Genomic DNA, 24,068 nt, shown 5'->3' on the forward strand with positions numbered 1-24,068 from the left:
TATCCTGGTATTGCAAATATCCCCTCCCCCCACTTTTGTTGTTTATTTTTACACTATGTTTATTCGGTTTTAATTTCCCCTCACAATACAGAATTTAAAAACTTGTTATTAGTCAAACTTACCAACCCTCTTTTTTTTTTAAAATGGCTTCTAAGATTTATTTGATACTTAGAAAGCTTGAGTTAGTTCTAAGATCACATACTGATGAAGCTAAGTGCCTTAATGCACATGTAGACTAGCAGACATTCAGCAAAAGATATCAGCATCCAAGCCAAACAGTGGCATCCCTAAGGAAACTCCTGCCTCATCCTTATTACCTCAGGCACTACTCCTGGGCCCATGCATTACTTCAACTGGTAAATGTTGGGACGTGGCAATGCCAGTCACCAAATAACGATGCAGTCAGATTTGCAATTTAGAAAGTCCTCTGGTAGTTTTGTGGAGGATGGATTAAAAGGGGAGAGCCTGGAGGCAGAAGACTACGAAGGAGAATGCTATATTAAGCCAGTTGAGAAATGATGGACTGTTAGCTAAAAATCAATATTGAAATACATTACCTTATTAATTTCTGCCCAGTTTTAGTGATGGATTTTGCCACTAAAGTTAATCTGAACCACTGATGTTGGTTCAGCTCAAAAACCATTCAATCCCTCCCTCCCTCCCATTGCTGCTGGAGCATCTTTCTAAAGCATAGCCGTCATGACACTCCTGCTGCCTGAGGTGCCCTTTTCCCACTTATTAAGACTGGGGATCTCTGGCTTTTTTTTTTTCTTCTCTTGTTTCATAATGTAATTTTCTCAAGGTTACAGAGACTATGGCCTATAAGACTTTGTATTCATCTTGGTATCCTCGGCCCCCAACACAGCAGTTAGAATATATTTAAGTATATATTAAATGTCTGTTGCTTTGAATTTTAAAAAAATTGTGGTAAGTCCAATTCATTTTTTAAACTCTTAAAATCATTTTTTTTGTAAATTTAACTTACATATAATAAAATGTACCTACTTTAAACATACAGTTCAATGAGTTTTGTCAAATGTATACTACTGTAATCACTACTCCAAATCAAGATATAGAGTACTTCCATCATCCCCCCCAAATTCCCTTGTGCTTCTACTATACTATTATACTACTCTACTATACTCTCATACTACTTAGCACATTTTATTGTAATAATTTAACCTGTCCCTCTCTCCCTAAACTGTGAGCAACTTGAAGGCAGAAACTCCATCTTTTTATCTTTAGCATCTAGCAACACAGTAGGTGATCAATGAAAAGTTCTTACTATGCACCAACTACTGCGCTAAGCTCTTTACAAGTATTTTTCACAACCACCATGTGTCAGGTACAGTGTGTCCCAGATGAGGAAAGTGGGGTACAGAAAGGTAGACACCTGTCCAGGGTCACACAGCTCACTTACTAAACTTCTCTCGTCAAAGACAGTATAGGTTTTCTTTTCTCCACAGCTTTCCCTATAGTTTTTCTACTTAGTAAACTGCAGAAATACTCGTCTCTTCTCTAACTACTGATGTACAAAATTACTTCTGCTGTCTAAACTGTCACCACATCTCCTTTCCTTCCATTCACCAAGCATATACTGAATGCCTTACCAATCCAGGTAGGTATCTGATGTCAAGGAATTTGGGTGGAAGACATTAACATGTAGACAACTAGAAAAATATACAGGGCAGAATGTTAATTTTCATAGGTAAAACAAAGGATTGCTAAATCAGTCCTTTCTTGAAGCTATGTCTCCTAGGTTTACTTTTTCCTTTCCATTCCTAAAGGAGTCCTCATAGTCAGATTACTATAAATGCCTCTTACTTACCTTGAAAGAGTCTCTTTCCCATTCGGAATAGTCTATGTTCCCCTGCCAGGTTGAATCGTTGCTCATTCCATATGGGACTATTCTGTATAAAGACCTGTAACTCCCTGCTCAGCTGTTAAGGCCTTGTACCCACTGCTCCCACCAACCTGTTCAATCCTATCTCTCAAAGCTTTGAGACATAACCTCCACTATTCCAGCCAGGAATAAAGAATCTCCCTCAAGTACCATTCTAATTTGTCCTGCTGTGCCTTTATACTTTTCTTAATTCTATATTGAAATTTACCAATTTTCAATATAATGCCTTTAATCCCAACAACTCTGAGAGGTAAAGGGTAGATGGGGCGAAGAAGAGATAAAGGTCTCTTTAACAGATCTTGAGATGGGGAGGTAGTGGAGCTGAGGCTCTGTATACTTCTTTATCACAGCAAGCTCTGGGAAAGTCCCATTTGGCAGAGCTTCTGGGCTGGAGCCACAGAATCACCAAATTTAGGCTTGCCCTGAAGGAACATACCACTGTACTACACTTGCCAGGTGTGGGAACTGCTAACTGGTGGTGGCCAAATGAGCTACAGCAGCCAGGATGAGGCTAGCTTTGTTGCAAAACTGTCTGCATATCCAGACACCAAAAGCTACAATCCCATTTGGTAGTGTTAAGGAAGTAGTGTTAGATTTTTTAAAGTGTGATAGTAATACTGAGGTATTTGTTTATGTTTTAGGGATATATACTGAAATATTTATAGATAATTACAACTGAAATAATTACAGATGAAATTATATCATAATGACTTGCTTTAAAATAACCTGGTGTGACACTAGCAAGATTGGTGGTAGCAAATATAAAAAAAGATTGGCCATGAATTGGTGACTATTGAAGCTGTGTGATGGATACATGGGAGTTCATTACATCACTTTCTCTACTTTTGTATCTGTGTGAAATTTTCCATAGGAAAAAAATTTTTTTAAAAATCATGATCTCTACCACTATTGTATCCCCTCTCAGCATGTCAAGGGTAGGACCTATTTCACAGGATTTCATTTTCATTTGGGCATAAAAAATAAACCCTTTAGGGACTTCCCTGGTGGCGCAGTGGTTAAGACTCTGCGCTCCCAATGCAGGGGGCCCGGGTTCCATCCCTGGTCAGGGAACTAGATCCCACATGCATGCCGCAACTAAGAGTTCACATGCCACAACTAAGGAGCCCGCCTGCCGCAACTAAAAAGTGGGTGAGCTGCAACTAAGGAGCCCGCGAGCTGAAACTAAGACCCAGAGCAACCAAATAAATACAAAATAAATAAATAAATAAATAAATAAATAAATAAATAACCTTTAATGGCAAAGAGTTAACTTCATTTTTATAATATGGATAGCCTAGACTGGTATGTGGAAAATGGGTACTGGATCACTCTAATCTTGGTAGCAAGTTTCCTTGCTATTTAAAAAGCAAAGTCTCTACAATCCACTGTGGAGCTAAGGCTGTAAGTTCCATGAGGGCAGGGCCCATGTCTGCTTATTCACCATGGATCCCACAGTTGATTTAGCACAATGCCTGCTTCGTAACAGGTGCTTAATAAATATATGTTGATTGACTGAAAAAACAGAATAATAAATCAGAGGGGAGCAGGGCAATACTGTCCTGGTGAGAAAAAACAGAGAAACAATAACCCCTGGGAAAGCTTTCCAGGAGTCCAGATGATTTGTTTCACCATTGGCTCTACATGGGCCTTTCTGTAGTGGTTGAGCAGGTGTTGTAGGCAGGTGAGGGTTAGGATGCTGCAAGAAATATTATACTGGGCATGGAGGAACAATTCCTCTTCCCCTTAATATTCCTGTATATATCCCCCTAATATTCCTGAGTTTAAGTGCATGCTTAGCACTTGAACTCTGGTTCTCAGACTCCCTTCCCCAGCTGGTCTGAGGGAACTTGCTGCTGTGGTACCAGCCTGATTGCTTTCCAGTCTACCAGTACTATTCAAGGCAGAAACTTATCCAGCAGCCATCAAGGAAGACTAGCTGCTCCTCTTCTTAACCATGCAGTTATTACATCTTTTCCTTCCTGTTCCTCTGAGGACTCTAGTTGCATTTCCTATCAAAAATCCTTGAGATCAACCACAAAAGGAAGTTTTCTCTCTGGAAATCCACGTCCTATGATCTGCCAGACACAGTCTCTGGGAAGTATTTAAGGCCCACAGTTCTGTTATCAAAGCAAAATCAGGGAAAGCACCAAATTTTGTTTCTCTGCATTCATGAAACTTTATTCGATGTGAAGGACTTTTCCAAAATTGGAGGAAAACTTGCTCTTCTTTCTTTCCTCCTCTTGGGTATAAGTGTCTGGCCCTTTGCTAAGAGGGCCCATCTATAGGATAATTGCCTAGGGAAAGGACATCTGCTTGGAGACAAATAACACCAGAGCTGAGGAGCTCACCCTTGCAGAAGGAAGGAAGAAGAGCCTGAAACTGCAGAAAGATGCTTCATAAATTACTATTAGTTTTATACAAATAAATTACTGGTTTATCATAGCACAGGTCCCCAGAATACAAGCAGGAGACTCTGGTACAGACGAAATAACAGTATGCTGTAACATGAATTCATTTCTATAACAAACTGTGTTATTTATATAACTGGTTATTGTCAAGGTTTAAAACTGTTAATTAAGTCACAGGGTAGCTTAAGTGCTGTGGGTTTGACTCTATCCCCCTCCTTCTTACTTATTTTCCATTAGGAAGTCCACAACGTATTTTTTCAAGCAGTAGAGATGGGCATCCACAAGGCCTGTGTGGAAACGTATTCTAGGGTGCCTGCGAAAAGAATAAGAGAGGAAAGGGTCACGTGAGTTCTACCCTATTATTAGGTAGTAGGCATTAGAAAGCTTATAAGGGTGAGAGCCATGCTGCCTACACCCAACTCTGGGAAGATCAAGAAGGTGGATATCGGTTCTGATCCTACCACAGAAAAGGTCTTCTCTTTATATAAGCCCTATCTCACACTTTATGAGGTCTTCAGGCTTCCAAAGACATTGAAAATTGGTGAGCCATCAAATCATTGACAAGTCATTCTTCTATTTTACTACAAATTCCTACCCACAATTCTTGTAACTGACATTTTCCTGCTTCTACTCCAACTGCCCCACTTCCTGCAGGCCATACTTGAGCCATGCTTTCCTCTAGTATTTGGCATGTATTACTCCATGTTCATAGAAGATGAAGTAAAATTCTATGAATACTTTCTAAGTCCCTACTCTTAATTATTCATTAGGGCTCTCCTCAGGTATACTCCCTCTAGAAAACCTTCCCTGACAACCCAAATTTGTGTTCCCACAACACTTGGTGCCCATCTCTACTAGATAACTTACCATACAGTAAAATAACAGCTTACTTACTTATGCTCTTTCCCACTAGACTAATAAAAGTTCCCTGAGGGCAGATATTTATTTTTATAGTCTTAGCACTTAGCATTGTACCTCACACAGAATAAATATTTAATAGATAGTTGTTGAATAGACAAAGACATGAATAAATTAGGTCAAATTAAGGCATTTGCCTAGTTGCTATTTAGTCTGCCATCTTTGGTTTCAGCCTTAAGAAATGTCATGCTTATAATATAATGTTCAAGGTCATTTTATTTAATAAAATAAATAAAAGATAGCTGAAGGAGAGGAGGGGAGGAGTAGGGTGGAAAAATGGCAATTCCAATCCTAGCTGCCTGGTTGTCATCCTTCTTCTACTACTCTGTGTTACTCTGCTTTGACTGGCTTATAGTCTTAAGGAAAATTATTCTCATGGGATCTAGATACCCTAGAAGTAATTTATCAAAATAGATTAAGGTACACCACCCTGGGCTTCCACTCTTTTGTTAGAAGGGGGAACAAAATGCTTCCAAAAGAGCAAGAGAAGAGTCAGATTTCAGATCTCACACCCATAACCTACACAATCCCACTAAGCCAATTAATGTATACAATGAGGATGAAGAAGAAAGTAGAAGATATATCCCAATTCTAACTTCCTGAGAGTCTTGAGTCCTAAGAAATTCTTCAGGAAATAGAATTTTGCAAATGTGAATGTGGCTACTTGCCTTGTGGTGCCCGGGTTTCATCTGAAGTTCACACCCTGATAATTCTATCCCTTGATCTAACCAATCTGGAAAGTTGAACTCTCCTGTTCAGTTCCTTGGTTTACAAATTCCTTGAATCATTCAACATACTCTACTTAAATTATTTCGTCCTTGCAACTACCTCATGAAGTAGATATGTTACTCTCATATTTATAGCTGAAGTCAACTTTTATCATATACCCGGGAAAGGAATAACTTAAAAGTTTGAGTAATCATCTTCTAAACTGTTACCAGTCCCTAGCTCATATGGCACTAACATTCATACAGCATTTTACAGTTTATAAACTTTTTTTCAGCTTTTTACTCTCATCACATAAAGTAGGTAAAACCAGAAAGTTCTTGCATTAAAAAAATTTCCAAAAATTTAGCTGGTATAATCCAGGCTAGAGATTTAGCTACAAATCTGGAATACAATGAAGGAACAGAGATGGGTAATTCAGAGATTTTTTTTCTTTTGCATTAAATTTGTATTGAACGTGAATCTTGGGACCGGGAGATCAATGCCATTTAAGCTGCCAAAAAGGTTGGTTCCTTATTTTATTTTTTCCCATTTAATTTTTTTTTTTTTAATAAATTTTATTTATTTTATTTTTGGCTGTGTTGGGTCTTTGTTGCTACACGCGGGCTCTTCTCTGGTTGCAGTGAGCAGGGGCTACTCTTCGTTGCAGTGCGTGAGCTTCTCATTGTGTTGCCTTCTCTTGTTGTGGAGCATGGGCTCTAGGCGTGCGGGCTTCAGTAGTTGTGGCATGTGGGCTCAGTAGTTGTGGCTCGTGGGCTCTAGAGCACAGGGTCAGTAGTTGTGGCGCACGGGTTTAGTTGCTCCGAGGCATGTGGGATCTTCCTGGAACAGGGCTTGAACTCGTGTCCCCTGCATTGGCAGGCAGATTCTTAAGCACTGCACCACCAGTGAAGCCCCCATTTAATTGTTTTTAAATGGTATTAGAAATAAGAATTGATATTTTAAAAGAAAACAAAATAATACCAAAAAACCTCAAAGAGGCACCGGCAAGATCTGGGTAACTGGTTAATTGCTCTGGGCCAGGAAGATGTTTTGGATTTGTATAAAATAAAGTAAGAAATCAGTAAATGGAAATGATAAGACATTTAGAAATAGTCATAATTTTATGTTTAAAAAAATAATTTAAAACAAGTTGCCAACCATAGAAAAAGCTTATTACAATAAAAATAATATATATATATGAAAAATTTGTGGGAATCCTTTCAGTGATGAAAACTCAGAGGAATGGTATAAAATTTTTAATCTTCAAAGTCTATAGGATCTTTGAAAAGCTCCCTAAGAAGCTTTTTCTTCTCTTCATCTAACATAAAAAGAATTTTAAAAATGCTTTTAAAAAGGTCTATTATAAAAAAAGAAAAGGAGAGTGGAGAAGAAAAGATCTTAGAAAAGCAGAACAAATAATGAACAAAAAGTTAAAAGTCTAGAAAACCTAGGACAATATAAGCCATTAGGATTATTTTTATAGACCTATTTTTAAAATAGTAAGTTGTATATTTTAGAATTTTAATTTGTAATGTTTAAAATTTAAGGGAAATCAAGCATCTTTTTATGATCTTAAGAACAGGAATACCAATTTTTAAAGCAAGGAACAAAACCAATAGGTATTAATTATGACAATTATTAATAATATTATTTTAGAATAAATGAGGAATGTATACATGAAATAAATATTGGGAACAATGCAAGGATAAGCATTTACCGTTTAACTGCAAAGATCAATGGCTTTTAAAGTATCTTCATAGAAGTCCTTAGCTGGTCTGTATAATTTACTATTTTAACCATTTTCAAGTGTATAGTTCTGTGGCATTAACTACATTCACATTGTAGTGCAACTGTCACCAACATCCATCTCCAGCACTTTCTCATCTTCCCCAGTTGAAATTCTGTATCCATTAAACACTAACTCCCCATTCCCTTCTTCCTCCTAGCCCCTTGCAACCACCATTCTACTTTACGTCTTTATGATTCTGACTACTCTAGGAATCTCATATAAGAAGAAGCATACAATGTTTGTTTGTTCTTCTTGTGACTGGCTTATTTCACTTAGCATAACGTCTTTACAATTTATCTATATTGGAGCATGTGTCAAAATTTCCTTCCTTTTGAACTCTGGATAATATTTCATTGTATGTATGTACCACATTTTCTTTATCGATTCATCTGTCTATGGATACTTGAGTTGCTTCCACTTTTTGGTTATTGTGAATAATGCTGCTATGAACATGAGTGTACAAATATCAATTTAAGTCTCTGCTTTCACACACACATTTCTTAAATTTTTATCATGGAAAATTTCAAACATACACAAAATAAGAGAAAAACATAATAAATTCCCATGTGCGCATCAAGTAGTTTCAACAATTATCAACATTTTCTAATCTTTTAAAATTTTTTGCTGTAGTATTTATTATGGGTTAAATTGTGTCCCCCCAAAAGATGTTGAAGTCCTAACCCATAGTACCTGTGAATATGACCTTATTTGGAAATATGACGTCTGTAGATGATCAAGTTAAGGTTAGGTCATTAGAGGGCCCCTAATGCAGTATGACTAGTACCCTTATAAAGGGGAAATCTGAACACAGAGACAGACATGCTTAGAGGGAAGACAATATAAAGACACGAGGAGAATGCTATCTATAAGCCAAGGATGCCTGAGGTTACCAGAAGCTAGGAGAGATGGGTGGAACAGATTCTCCCTCATAGACCTCAGAAGGAACCAACCCTGCCAATACATTGATTTCAGATTTCTAGCCTCAAGAACTGTTAAGACAATAAACTTCCGTTGTTCTAGGCCACCCAGTTTATGGAGCTTTGTTATAGCAAACTAATATAGTACTTTAAAGCATATTCCAGACATAATGTCATTTTACTGTGAATATTCCAGTATGTGTAGTATGCACTGCCAACTGATAAGGACTTTGAAATATAATCACTACGTCATTATTACACCTAATAAAATTATCATCGACTTCATAATCTCATCTAATATCCAATCCAAATTCAAATTTGTCTTTTCACAGTTAGTCTGTCTGAATCAGGATTCAGTCAAAGCCTCTCAATGTATTTGGCAATTTCATTTTAAAAAAGTTCCCCTTCCTGGGACTTCCCTGGTGGCACAGTGGTTAAGAATCCGCCTGCCAATGCAGAGGACATGGGTTTGAGCCCTGGTCCGAGAAGATCCCACATGCCACGGAGCAACTAAGTCCGTGAGCCACAACTACTGACCCTGTGCTCTAGAGCCTGCTTGCCTAGAGCCTGTGCTCCGCAACAAGAGAAGCCACCACAATGAGAAGCCCGTGCACCACAACAAAGAGTAGCCCCTGCTCACCGCAACTAGAGAAAGCCCGCGTGTAGCAACTAAGACCCAACGCAGCCAAAAAAAAAAAAGTTCCCCTTCCTTATTCCCCTGACAAGCCATATGATTAGAGAGGGCGGATCACCTGTCTTGTAGAATACTCCATGTTCTAAATTTAGCTGGTTGCTTTGTTGGAGTGTCTTTTTTTAACAGCTTTATTGATGTATAATTTATATACCATAAAATTCACCTTTTTTTAAAAAAAATTTAATTAATTAATTAATTTATTTATGGCTGTGTTGGGTCTTCGTTTCCGTGCAAGGGCTTTCTCCAGTTGCGGCAAGTGGGGGCCACTCTTCATGGCGGTGCGCAGGCCTCTCGCCACCGCGGCCTCTCTTGTTAAGGAGCACAGGCTCCAGACACGCAGCCTCAGCAATTGTGGCTCATGGGCCTAGTCGCTCTGCGGCACGTGGGATCCTCCCAGACCAGGGCTCGAACCCGTGTCCCCTGCATTGGCAGGCAGATTCTCAACCACTGCACCACCAGGGAAGCCCAATTCACCTGTTTTAGGTGTACAACTGAACGAGTTTTAGAAAATTTACAGAGCTGTACAACTATCACCACAATCCAGTTATAGAACATTTCTATCACCTAAATAAAATCTCACATGACTGTTTGCAACCAATAAATCCCCTCTCACCCTCAGTTTCAGACAATCACTAATCTGCCTCCTATCTCTATAGATTTGCCTTTTCTGTTTTTTAAAAACTTATTATAGGGACTTCCCTGGTGATCCAGTGGGTAAGACTCCACACTCCCAGTGCAGGGGGCCCAGGTTCGATCCCTGGTTGGGGAACTAGATCTGCATATGTGCCGCAACTAAGAGTCTGCATGCCACAACTAAAAGATCCCACATGCCTCAATGAAGATCTGTGTGCTGCAACTAAGACCCAGCGCAGCCAAAATAAATAAATAAATATTAAAAAAAATTATTACAGCCATTCTAGTGGGTGTGAAATAGCATCTCATTGTTTAAATCTACATTTCTTTAGTGACTAACAATATTGAGAATCTTTTTATATTCTTATTAGCCATTTGTATATTTTCTTTGGTGAAGTGTCCATTAAAATCTTTTGCCTATTTTGAAATTGGGTTGTTTATCATCTCCTTGAATTCTAAGTCCTTATGTTTTTATTTTCTTAATGGTATCTTTTGAGGTTTGAACGGTGACTTTAATTTTGAGGATATAAAATTTATCAATCCTTCTTTTATGAATTATGTTATTGGTGTTTTAACTAAGAATTCTTTCCCTAACCCAATTTCACAAAGATTTTTTTCTAAAACTTTTACAGTTTTAGCTCTTACATTAGGTCTGTAATCCATTTTCATTTTTGTGTATGGAGAGAGGTTAGGGTCTAAATTAATTTTTTTGCATGTGAATATCAAATTGTCCCAGCACCATTTGTGTAAAATACTATCCTTTGCTCATTAAGTTTTGACTTCTCTGGTGAAATTCAATTGACCATAAATGTAAGGGTATATTTTTGCACTCTCAATTCTGTCCCATTGCTCTATATGTCTATCCTTATGCCAGTACCATACTGTCTTGATTATTATAGCTTTATAGCAAGTTATGAATTGGAGAAGTATGAGTTCTTCAACTTTTTTGTTCTTTTTCAAAAGTGTTTTAGTTATTCTGGGTCCTCCGAATTTGCACATAACATTTAGGATCAACTTGTCAATTTCTACAAAAACTTTACCGGGATTCTGATGGGTTTGTGTTGAATCTAAAGATCAGTTGGGGAGAAATGCCATCTTAACAATATTGAGTTGGGATTAACATATATACACTGCTATACATAAAACAGATAACCAATAAGGACCTACTGTACAGCACACGGAACTATACTACATATATATAACTGAATTACTGTGCTGTACACCTGAAACTAAAATTAACTATACGTCAATAAAAAAATAAAAAATATTAACCTTAAAAGAAAAAAAACCCAATATTGAGTCTTCCAATCCAGAAACACTGGAATGTGTTTTCATATACTTAAACTTTATTTCTCTTGCCTTTTGCCTCACTGCAGCCGAGAAAGCAAGATGGTTCACCAGCAGCTCTACTGGAGCCATCCAAAAAAATTCGGCCAGGGTTCTCGCTCTTGCCGCATCTGCTCAAATCGGCACAGTACGATCCAGAAATATGGCCTCAATATGTGCCACCAGCGTTTCCTCTAGTACATGAAGGACATCAGCTTCATTAAGTTGGACTAAGTGAACTTCCTTGAATGGGTCATCCAGGACATCGACCTTATGCAGAAACAATGCTAGCTCTTTGTATGTAAAATAAAAAATTTAAACTTCAAAAAAAAAAAAAACCCACAAACTTTATTTCTCTCAGCATGGTTTTGTAATTTTCAGTATTATGTCTTGATCTTCTATTAAATTTATTCCTAAGTACTTTATTCATTTTGATGCTATTATAAATGGAGTTGTTTTCTTATAATTTCATTTTTATTGTCCATTGACAGTATATAGGAATATAATTGACTTTTGTACATTGATCTTGTATCCTACAACCTTGCTGAACTCTTACTAATGCCAGTAGTTCTGTGGATTCCTTAAGATTTTCTACATATAGGATCATGCTGTCTACAGATAAAGGTAGTTGTACTTCTTCCTTTCCAATCTGAATGCCATTTATGTCTTTTTCTTGCCTGAATGAACTGGCTATAATGTTAAATAGAAAAAGCCAGAGAGGCCATTCTTGCTTTGTTCCCATCTTAGGGGAAAACATTCAGTCTTTCACTATCAAATATGACATTATTTAAGTTTTTTGTATTCTGTAAGTTTTTCGTAGATACCCTTTATCAGGCTGAGGCAGTTCCCTTCAATTCCTAGTTTGTTGAACATTTTTTTTTTCCTTCTAATTTATTTTATTTTTGGCTGCATTGGGTCTTCATTGCTACGCGCAGGCTTTCTCTAGTTGTGGCGAGCGGGGGCTACTCTTTGTTGCGGTGCATGGGCTTCTCATTGCAGTGGCTTCTCTTGTTGCAGAGCACAGGCTCTAGGCGCGTGGGGTTCAGTAGTTGTGGTATGTGGGCTCAGTAGTTGTGGCTCATGGGCTTAGTTGCTCCATGGCATGTGGGATCTTCCCAGACCAGGGCTCGAACCCATGTCCCCTGCGCTGGCAGGCAGATTCTTAACCGCTGTGCCAACAGGGAAGCCTTGTTGAAAGGTTTTATCATGAATGGGTGGTGCATTTTTTTTTTTATAAATTTATTTATTTATTTATTTTTGGCTGCATTGGGCCTTTGCTGCTGTGCGCGGGCTTTCTCTAGTTGCAGTGGGCGGGGTCTACTCTTCATTGCAGTGTGCAGGCTTCTTATTGTGGTGGCTTCTCTTGTTGCAGAGCACGGGCTCTAAGCGCATGGGCTTCAGTAGCTGTGGCTCAAAGGCTCTAGAGCACAGGCTCAGTAGTTGTGGCGCACGGGCTTAGTTGCTCTGCGGCACGTGGGATCTCCCCGGACCAGGGCTCGAACCTGTGTCCCCTGCATTGGCAGGCGGATTCTTAACCACTGCGCCACCACGGAAGCCTGGGTGGTGCATTTTTAAAAATGTTTTTTTCTGTGTCTATTGAGATAATCATGTAGTTTTTAATCTTTTATTCTATTAACATAGTATATTAATTGTTTTTCAGATATTAAACCAATCTTGCACCCTTAGGATAAATCTCACTTAGGCATGGTTGCTGGATTCATTTTGCTAGTATTTTGTTGAAAATTTTTTCACCTATGTTCATAAAGGATATTGGTCTTGTGTTGTCTTTATCTAGCTTTGGTATCAAAGAGTTATACTGGTCTCATAGAATAAGTTGGGAAGTATTCCTTCTTCTTTCATTTTCTGGAAGACTTTGTGAAGGATTGGTATTATTTCTTTTTTAAATATCTGATAGAATTCACTAAAGAAGCCATCCTTACATTTTGAAGCCTCAAAGACGTTTCTTTGTTGAAAGATTTTAAATTACTAAGTTGATTTCATTAATTGCTCTAGGTCTACTCAGGTTTTCTACTTCTTCTTGAGTCAGTCAAGATGTATAGCACATGATCCTTGTGGCTCAGACTATAGCACACTGATTAACCCAGGACTCTCCTATGCTCTCAACTCACATCTGTTCTCAGTATATTGCTATGTGTGAGCTTTTTTTTTTTTTTGGCTGCGCCATGCAGCTTGCAGGATCTCAGTGCCCCAACAAGGGATCGAACCCAGGTCCCTGCAGTGAAAGTGGTGAGTCCTAACCACTGGACCATCAGGGAATTCCCTATGTGTGAACTTTAACCCAATACTCTAATTGATTCCAGTTACTTAAGGGAAGGAAGGACTGGAACCAGCATCTGCTGAATAGTTATTATGTGCCAGGCATTTTGCAATGTGCTTTCACATCTTCACAACATCTCCGTCTTCCTTTTACAGATTAGGAAAACATAGACTCAGAGAGGTTAAGTAAGTTTCCTAGGTCACAGAGGTAGACAGTAGTAGAACTGGGATTGAAATGTAGGTATTTGGACTCTAAGGCTTTTCTATTACCTCATAAGGTCTCTCAAGCAACTTCTTTCTTTTCTCCGTATATAATCCTAGGAGTTCTATATAGATGAAGCCCTGCTCCAGTCTCACATATAAATCCAAGGCAAGAAAGGTAGAATGCCTGGCTGTAATTTAAAAAAAATCCCTGCTTTTGTACTTGTTCCCTTGCTGAATACCCTATTTAGGAGTTCATCAACCACTAGAACCATTCAAGAAGGAATTTGCTAAGGAATGGGGTTCTAAGTGTTGACCTAAGACAAGCCTAGAGGAACTCTTTATCATTCTGCTTCCCAGTTTCTAAGCAGATGTTAAGAAATGCTATCAAAGAAGCAGCTGCCTGTTTTGGGCAAATTACTTTTAAATGTCAAGGAGTTCAAAGACCAAGCTGTACCCATGTTTCGTTTCAATATTTGCTTACCCAAATTTTCTCCTCATATTAACAACTCGAAGTACTGTGTGTGAAGGACAAAGGTTTAAGATCTCCAGATAAGCTGGAAGAAAGACTGCCACATGGACACTAGTCTTCAGGATTATGCAGGACTGAAGACTCAAGATTTTTCTGAGAGCTTTGCTTTAACTCAAAGAAAACTGAACACAGAGCTATGTGTACCACCCACATTGTACAAAACAAAACAATGTAAAATTACAGAGCTAGGGAACAAAAAAGCAGTTCAGAAAGGCAGCCCAGAAAGAAAGAAATATATCCATGAAAGAGAAGATAAACACTGAAAAAACCCCCACCTAAACCCCCAAAACCAAGTAATTACTATGGTTAAAATCATACCAGTTGGGCTTCCCTGGTGGCGCAGTGGTTGAGAATCTGCCTGCCAATGCAGGGGACACGGGTTCGAGCCCTGCTCTGGGAAGATCCCACATGCCGCGGAGCAACTAGGCCCGTGAGCCACAACTACTGAGCCTGCGCGTCTGGAGCCTGTGCTCCGCAACAAGAGAGGCCGCGATAGTGAGAGGCCCGTGCACCGCGATGAAGAGTGGCCCCCGCTTGCCACAACTAGAGAAAGCCCTTGCACAGAAACGAAGACCCAACACAGCCAAAAAAAAAAATAATAAATAAATTTAAAAAAAATCATACCAGTTTTCTCCCTAGCAGAATAAACTTAAGAATTTAAATGCCCATATCTCTTAATAACTCTAAAAAGAGGTCTGAGTTCCTTTAGTTAATAATAAGATCTATAACCCCCCACGCCAAACCCCAAAGATCTTAAGGGATTCAGATGCTCATTTCCTTCAAATCTATAGAATAGAGACAAAACTCCCTCCCCAGAATCATCATGTGCGCAGGAGAAACTGAGTTGTTTTTATCCTGTTCATTGCATAAGTTATAGCAAAGGCCAACTGGGAGTTCTATTCCCTGACATGCTCATAGTACAACGCTCATTACCTAGAAGAATGAGTAGAAAAAGGCAGATAGGTAAAGAAACAGATTATGGTAACTGCATGTTTAAAAAGTGAAATTCATCTAGACACTCCATGTGGACACACTATTAGACTTCCAGCACTGCTATGAATGGGACTGCAAGGATTTCTAGCCTAGTGGGAGAACTGGCATATATGCTGAGACAGTCCACAACAACCTAGTGAAGAACGAAAGCCTCCACTAACCTAAACTGAGTATGTCCTAATAGTTTATATGGCTATACAGAATGACTTTTTCCAAACCAAACCGAGTCCAAATTTGGGGACAGGAGAATAGCAAGGAATGGGAACAGAATGACAAAAATTCAACTGGACAAAAACTCAAAATACAGAAGAAACTTAACTCTAACATACGCTTCTCTTTGCATAAATATAAATGTTGACAGGTGAAGGAAATGTCATGGATGCCTCCTGAATTCAGATGCCAGGAGATCTGAAACTTGAAACAATGACTCATAAGAACCAGAAGCAACAATTCCAAACAGGATAAAAGCCTCCTATGACAACTTAGCCATCTTGAAGTGTTCAATGCAACAACATAAACAACTTCTCTCTTTGAAGACCTTCAGACAATCACCTTCTATTTTGTTTGGCCATCTTAAACATGTTCCAACAAAGAAGCATCTTCTCTCCCACTAGAAGAGCCAGAGCTAATTCCTTACTGCCTAATCATTACAATTTAAAAGAAACTAGAGACCAAGGTGTGCTTGAAACAACCAAGGTTGTTCATAAGTAGAGGAAAGAGAGTGATCTATGAAGCATGGCTACTTACTAGTTATCTATAATTCTAATGAGACAGATTTTGGAGTAAGCACCTATTACATAACTACCTGGTAGCTGTTTATAGGAAGGCACCTGCCATACCACCCCAAATGCCTGATCTTGTTGGCACCGTAGGTCACAGGAATGACAGATTGTTGATCGTTAGGAGTGCATATGGAGTTACCAAACCAAAGGTCTGCCTATGCAGCAGAGTGAGCTATGGTGCTCAGACCCTCTCCAAGAAAAGCAGTTGTACTGAAGTGGAAGCCCTGGACTCAAAGCAGCAGAGACTGCCAGAGCTGGAAGAGTTCTTAAGAGTTCTAAGTGCTGTTCCTCATTGTACCGAGAGAAAAACAAACAGAAATGATTTTAGTCCATGTCAAAAACAAATCACTTGGACTTCCCTGGTGGTGCAGTGGTCAAGAATCCACCTGGCAATGTAGGGCACATGGGTTCGAGCCCTGGACCGGGAAGGTTCCACATGCCGCGGAGGAACTAAGCCTGTGCGCCACAACTACTGAGCCTGCGTGCCCCAACTACTGAGCCCGAGTGCCACAACTACTGAAGCCCACGCGCCTAGAGCCCATGCTCCGCAATAAGAGAAGCCACCGCAATGAGAAGCCCGCACACCGCAATGAAGACCCAATGCAGCCAAAAATAAATAAATAAATTAATTAAAAAGAAAAAAATCACTTCACTCCTCTACAAGACAGTCCCTAGCCTATATTCATTGAACACCTACTACATTCCAGGCACTTGGGATACAGAAGCGAACAAAATGGACATGATCCCTGCATGAAGCTTAGAGTTGAATGGAAAATCAATTACTGCAAGTATGCAATAATTGTAAAAGGTGAGCACAGAGTATTACGGAAGCATATAATGGGGGACCTAGTCCAGGGTGGAAGATGACAGGAAGCTTCCCTTTAAGCTTAAACCTGAAAGAAAAGCAGGAGTTAGCCAGGTGAAAGGGGTGGAGAAAATGAGATGGGCACTCTGGGCAGAGAAAATAGTACATGCCAAGACTCTGAGGTAGACTGGTGAGTATGAGGAACTAAAGTCGCCCAGGACCGCTAAAACACAGAAAACAAGAAGGGGAGAGGCACAAGATGAGGCTGGAGAGGTTTCTCGCCATGTTAAGGATTTCTGTTTTTATTCTAATCTTGAGACTAATGACCACTTGTATTCTGTGATATCACTGGCTTAATAGTGAGCTAAGTCAAAGTTGAAAGGCAGCTTGGTGTAGTAAAAAGAGCACTGGACTAAGAGCCAGGATTCTAGTTCTGGCTTCACCACTTAAATATGGCATAATCTTTCTTCATGTCAGTTTCTTTGTTATAAAATGGAATATTGTGCTTCATAGAGTCCGAGAGTTTTCTGGAGCTGCTTTGGGAATTGCTACAGGAAACCTGAATCAGAAAAAATCCCTGTTCTATGTTTCATATCTCAGGCTTCTATGTAAGATTTTACTTAAAGAAAAAGTTCCACTTCCTTAAGAGAAAATTGGAAAATTATTGCAATTTTTAATCTTAGATAATATATTCATTAATTCAACAAACATGGAGGCCCATCATATTATCTCCTTGTTGCAGAGTTATTAAGATGATCAGAAATTATGCACTTAAAGTGTGTTGCATGGTATTTGCCATATATTAGGCACTCATTAAATGATAACTATTATTATTATTATTATTATTATTATTATCATGGGCCAAGTACCGTGCTTGGTACCAGGAACACACAGCTGAAATAGACAGACGTTGCCTTTAGGAACTCATAATCTAGTAGAGAAGACTACGTGTTAATCTATTATGTATAATGTGATAACAGTGTAGGAAGCTAGAACAGAAAAAGATGCAGTGAGCTGTCTAAGGGAGCAGGGATAGGATAAGGTTTCATAGCCTGAGGTTGGTTCTGAATGCTGAGGAGAAATCTGCTACGAAGACAAAGCAGGAACAGGATATTTCAGATTGAGAAACTAGCATATACAAAGGCAAACAGGTATGAAAAACAAAACAAACAACAAAACCTAGGATACAATGATAAAGGTTAAAGCTGGAGGGGTAGCCAGAGGCCAGATTATGGAGAGCCGCCTACAATGCTTAGATGTCATGTTAAAGAGCTTGGATTTTGTCTCTTAGGTGATGGAAAAACCATGGAAAGTTACTGTTTTAAGGACATACATATACATGGTATGCTGGCTTATGTATTAACTTAGCTGATCCGGAATTATGTTATGCAAAATTCTCTTCTCTGAATCGTTCTGAGTTAGCAATGGCTACAAGAGATATTCTGTGTGACATTTAGAAGGCAGAAGGAAAGCTGCAGACACATTTTTTAATGCTCTGAAGGTCACTGGATGGTGCTAAGTATTATGGCAACCTGTGTATGTCACTGAGACGCTAGCTCACCTAGCAGGCAGAGAACAGTACCCAGACCTGCAGTTCCTCCGGATCCTACCAGATATCCTCCTTCAGCTTCTCTGGATTCCTGAGCCAAGCACTGTGTAGCTCTGTGGTGAAGGATGTCAGTTCTCCTGCAGATCACCCACAATAATGAAGCTAAAAGTGGTGAGAGACAGATGTGGGGTCCTGTTTGTTCTTACTCTTGTCCACATCCAGCTTTCCTTCTGACTGTTGGTCTAGCTGACTGATAGCGATTTCAGGCTCAACACTATACAGAAGCAACAACATGCACACAGAGCTCTACCAGCTTCCACAAGTGCAAAATAATCCCTTATTTTATATCACTCATAGCAGTTCTACTTCTCTGATATAGAAATTGCTACCAGAAGTGGTCCTGGAAGAACAGAACCTCCAGCTCTTGCACGGCTAGAGTTACATCATATTCGGAAGATTTTACAAGACAACCTGCTCAGGCACTCCCACCCTTTGGGGTTCAACAGTTGGGTAAATAAATTTCTCCTGAGTGGTAGATGTGCTAGGCACTGAACTGTATTAAGTATATAATACTGAATGAAACACAGCTCTAACCTAGTAATCACTTTATTGTTTGTAAACCTCTAAGACTTACCTTTGCTTTTATTAAACCTTCTTATATTATTCTCTGTGCTTCAGAGAAACTGAGTAACTCAGTTACTTTTGCTTTCCTTTCTCTGTGTCTTTGCTCATGTGGTTCCTTCTGGAATGCCTGCCTCTATTCGTGTGCCACTACTCCCAACATGTATAAATCCTTAAAGCTCCAGCCTCACATGTAATTTTCTCCTTAAAAAATTCCCAGATTCTCCTAATCTACTGAGGTTTTTTTTTCCTTTCTAAATACTTACGGAATTCTACTGGAAAAATCACTTATAGTACTAATGTTCTATTCTGCATTGTGTATCTCTATCACCTCTTTCGGGGAAGGAAGATTTGAGACTTGATCATCATAGCAGCACACTGTGTCCAGAACAGTGTATTACATGGCAGGCACTAAATACTTACTGAATGTCCAGAAGAGTATACATTCTAATAAGAGATACAGACTCATCAGAAACAAATGTTAGAGACTTCAGGAGGGTCCTGACGAGTTTGGGTGTACTTCAGAATATTCCTGGTTGGTCCAGGAGAGTTGGCAAGGTTAGGTGCACAGTAGGGAGTGGGAAGAAAGGGGTAGGAATGGGACAAACTACTGAATGATACAGTTAGTCCTAGTATGACAGGCTCCCTACAGTCAGGGTAGCAGCTATTAGCTAGCTATGCTGAGGACGTCCTCCCAACCTCACTTCCACCTTAGGGACTGCCTAACATGCAATATGGCTCATATAACCTTAAAACGTTCTCAGTTTTTCCCAAGTTAAAATATTCTTTTTCAAACTTTCCTTCTCCTCTTTCTAGTTCTACTTCTATCCTTCACAGCCAAATTTCTCAGAATAGTCCAACGTGCTGTCACCATTTAACATCTTCCACTCTACCCACTTTGATAAAGTCATTAATGACTTCCATTTTAGTAAAATACAGTGATCATTTAAAAATTATCATCTTACCTAACCTCACAGCCACATTCAACACTACTGTTACTTTCTTCCTCTGGCTTCTGTGACGTGTGTTCTCTTGGTTTTCCTTTTCTCTTTCTCTCTCTGATTTAAATTCCTTTGGAAGCTCATGATCCTCTAGCTGGCGTAAGCCTGTTCCTAACCCTCTTTCCTCCTCATTCTGTGCTCTTCCTAAGTGATTTCATCCATGCCCATATCTTCAGTCATCATCTATATATCAGTAATTACAAATTTTTATCTTAGGCATAGTGCTAACCTCTGAGCTCCAAGTATATATTGGGTTGCCCAGAAAGTTCCTTTGGGATTTTTGTTTTTTTAAAAACATCTTATTGGGGTATAATTGCTTTACAATGGTGTGTTAGTTTCTGCTGTATAACAAAGTGAATCAGCTATACATATACATACATCCCCATATCTCCTCCCTCTTGCATCTCCCTCCCACCCTCCCTATCCCACCCCTCTAGGTGGACACAGAGCACCCAGCTGATCTCCCTGTGCTATGCAGCTGCTTCCCACTAGCTATCTATTTTACATTTGGTAGTGTATATATGTCCATGCCACTCTCTCACTTCGTCCCAGCTTACCCTTCCCCTTCCCCGTGTCCTCAAGTCCATTCTCTACGTCTGTGTCTTTATTCCTGTCCTGCCCCTAGGTTCTTCAGAACCATTTTTTTTTTTTTAGATTCTATATATATCTGTTAGCATACGGTATTTGTTTTTGTCTCTCTGACTTACTTCACTCTGTATGACAGTCTCTAGGTCCATCCACCTCACTACAAATAACTCAATTTCGTTTCTTTTTATGGCTGAGTAATATTCCATTGTTTATATGTGCCCCATCTTCTTTATCCATTCATCTGTCAATGGACACTTAGGTTGCTTCCGTGTCCTGGGTATTGTAAATAGAGATGCAATGAACATTGTGGTACATGACTCTTTTTTTTTTTAAATTATTTAATTATTTATGTATTTATTTATGGCTGTGTTGGGTCTTCGTTTCTGTGCGAGGGCTTTCTCTAGTCGCGGCGAGCGGGGGCCACTCTTCATCGCAGTGCGTGGGCCTCTCACTGTCGCAGCCTCTCTTGTTGCAGCGCACAGGCTCCAGACGCGCAGGCTCAGTAGTTGTGGCTCACGGGCCTAGTTGCTCCACAGCATGTGGGATCTTCCCAGTCCAGGACTCGAACCTGTGTCCCCTGCATTGGCAGGCAGATTCTCAACCACTGTACCACAAGGGAAGCCCCACATGACTCTTTTTTTTTTTTTAAAGTTTCATTTTATTTATTTATTTATGGCTGTGTTGGGTCTTCGTTTCTGTGCGAGGGCTTTCTCTAGTTGTGGCAAGCGGGGGCTACTCTTCATCGCGGCGCGCGGGCCTCTCACTATTGCGGCCTCTCTTGTTGCGGAGCACAGGCTCCAGACGCGCAGGCTCAGTAATTGTGGCTCACGGGCCTAGTTGCTCCGCAGCATGTGGGATCTTCCCAGACCAGGGCTCGAACCCGTGTCCCCTGCATTGGCAGGCAGATTCTCAACCACTGCGCCACCAGGGAAGCCCCACATGACTCTTTTTGAATTATGGTTTTCTCAGGGTATATGCCCAGTAGTGGGATTGCTGGGTCGTATGGTAGTTCTACTTTTAGTTTTTTGAGGAACCTCCATACTGTTCTCCATAGTGGCTGTATCAATTTACATTCCCACCAACAGTGCAAGAGGGTTCCCTTATCTCCACACCCTCTCCAGCATTTATTGTTTGTAGATTTTTTGATGATGGCCATTCTGACTTGTGTGAGGTGATACCTCATTGTAGTTTTGATTTGCGTTTCTCTAATGATTAGTGATGTTGAGCATTCTTTCATGTGTTTGTTGGCAATCTGTATATCTTCTTTGGAGAAATGTTTGTTTAGGTCTTCTGCTCATTTTTGGATTGGGTTGTTTGTTTTTTTGATATTGAGCTGAGCTGCATGAGCTGCTTGTATATTTTGGAGATTAATCCTTTGTCAGTTGCTTCGTTTGCAAATATTTTCTCCCATTCTGAGGGTTGTCTTTTCGTCTTGTTTATGGTTTCCTTTGCTGTGCAAAAACTTTTAAGTTTCATTAGGTCCAGTTTTTGTTTACTTTTGTTTTTATTTCCATTTCTCTAGGAGGTGGGTCAAAAAGGATCTTGCTGTGATTTATGTCATGGAGTGTTCTGCCTATGTTTTCCTCTAAGAGTATTATAGTGTCTGGCCTTACATTTAGGTCTTTAATCCATTTTGAGTTTATTTTTGTGTATGGTGTTAGGGAGTGTTCTAATGTCATTCTTTTACATGTAGCTGTCCAGTTTTCCCAGCACCACTTATTGAAGATGCTGTCTTTTCTCCAGTGTATATTCTTGCCTCCTTTGTCAAAGATAAGGTGACCACATGTGCGTGCGTTTATCTCTGGGCTTTCCATCCTGTTCCATTGATCTATATTTCTGTTTTTGTTCCAGTACCATACTGTCTTGATTACTGTAGCTTTGTAGTATAGTCTGAAGTCAGGGAGCCTGACTCCTCCAGCTCCGTTTTTCTTTCTCAAGATTGCTTTGGCTACTCAGGGTCTTTTGTGTTTCCATACAAATTGTGAAATTTTTTGTTCTAGTTCTGTGAAAAATGCCATTGGTAGTCTGATAGGGATTGTATTGAATCAGTTCCTTTGGGTTTTTCTGTAACATCTTACGAAAAAGCTAAAGGAACTTTTTGGCCAACCCAATATATAAAACTTCCTACTTTAAGACATCTTTGGGCTTCCCTAGTGGCGGAGTGGTTGAGAGTCCGCCTGCCAATGCAGGGGACACGGGTTCTATCCCTGGTCTGGGAGGATCACACATGCCATGGAGCAACTAGGCTCGTACGCCACAACTACTGAGCTTGCACTCTAGGGCCTGCGAGCCACAACTATTGAGCCCGCGCGCCTCAACTACTGAAGCCCATGTGCCTAGAGCCTGTGCTCAGCAGCAAGAGAGGACACCACAGTAAGAGGCCCGCACATGACAATGAGGAATAGCCCCCGCTTGCTGAAACTTGAGAAAGCCTGCGTGCAGCAACGAAGACCCAGTGCAGGCAAAAAAAAAAAAAAAGATATCTTTACCTGGATGCCTTAAAAACACCTCAAATTCAGCCCAAACATTGGATCTCACCTCCACAAACTCAGTGTTCCCTATCTCACTATATATCCTGTAGCTCAAACCAAAATGTGAGTCATTCCTGACAACTTTCCACACCTCAGCACCAAGGTTCAATCACACACCAAGTCCTCATATTTTACCTGTGAAATCCTTCTCTAATTTATCCACTTTTCTTTGTCTCCACTGTCAATGCCATAGTCCAAATTACCATTACTTCTCCTGGATTACTACAATACCCTCCCTTACCTGGTCTCGCTACATCCTCTCTTACCCAACTCCAATCCATTCTCCACACTACATCCAAAGTTATCTTTTCAAAGGGCAATTTGATCATGTCATTCTCCTACTTAAAATCCTTTGGTGGTTAGGACTGTGGTAGATTATTTTCAAAAACGGCCACAATTATTCCCCTCTCTGAACCCACAACTCTTTGTAAAGTAACTCTGCAGTTCCTCCCATCAAGAGGTAAAGTTTATTTTCCCACCCCATGAGTCTGGGCTGGCCTTGTGACTGCTTTGACCAAAAGAATATGGTAGGAATGATGCTGTTTCAGCCCTTTCTCCAATATATAAGATTGAAAGGTCTTACTAGGCTCTGTCCTTAAAAACTCCATGCCAAGAGTACATTCAAACACAAGATGACATGCTGGCTCCATTAATGTCCTCTTCCAACAAATTTATTTGGCTTCTACTTATGTTAGGGCATGTATTAGATCCTAGGGTTAGTAAGACAAATAAAATACAATTGTTGTCCTCATGTAACTTATAGTCCAGAGCAACAAAAGTTACAGATGTTTTCTAGAATCTCTATAGTATATAGAAGAACACAAAGGAAGAAGGGTCAATTTTGTCTAGTGCAAAGACAGTCAGGAAAAGCTTCAAAGAGAAGTGATATTTT

The 24,068-nt window shown here is 39.8% G+C and overlaps 1 protein-coding gene and 1 pseudogene across 2 annotated transcripts in view; one reads left to right on the forward strand and one right to left on the reverse strand.

Moving 5' to 3' along the window:
• EIF2B3 (eukaryotic translation initiation factor 2B subunit gamma) overlaps window positions 1-24,068 on the reverse strand; it is a 153,745-nt gene that overhangs the window by 42,989 nt on the left and 86,688 nt on the right. The window contains exon 6 of one of the 2 annotated variants that reach the window (XM_059897904.1): window positions 4,535-4,624. The exons of the other annotated variant lie outside the window; for it this stretch is intronic. Within the exon in view, the coding sequence (XP_059753887.1) occupies window positions 4,535-4,624 (90 nt within the window). The remainder of the gene's footprint in view (window positions 1-4,534; window positions 4,625-24,068) is intronic. 2 annotated transcript variants of the gene reach the window in all.
• On the forward strand, window positions 11,351-11,530 carry LOC132349503 (small ribosomal subunit protein uS14-like; annotated as a pseudogene).

This window comes from Balaenoptera ricei, chromosome 1, assembly GCF_028023285.1.
Source record: "Balaenoptera ricei isolate mBalRic1 chromosome 1, mBalRic1.hap2, whole genome shotgun sequence".
NCBI classification, from domain to species: domain Eukaryota; kingdom Metazoa; phylum Chordata; class Mammalia; order Artiodactyla; family Balaenopteridae; genus Balaenoptera; species Balaenoptera ricei.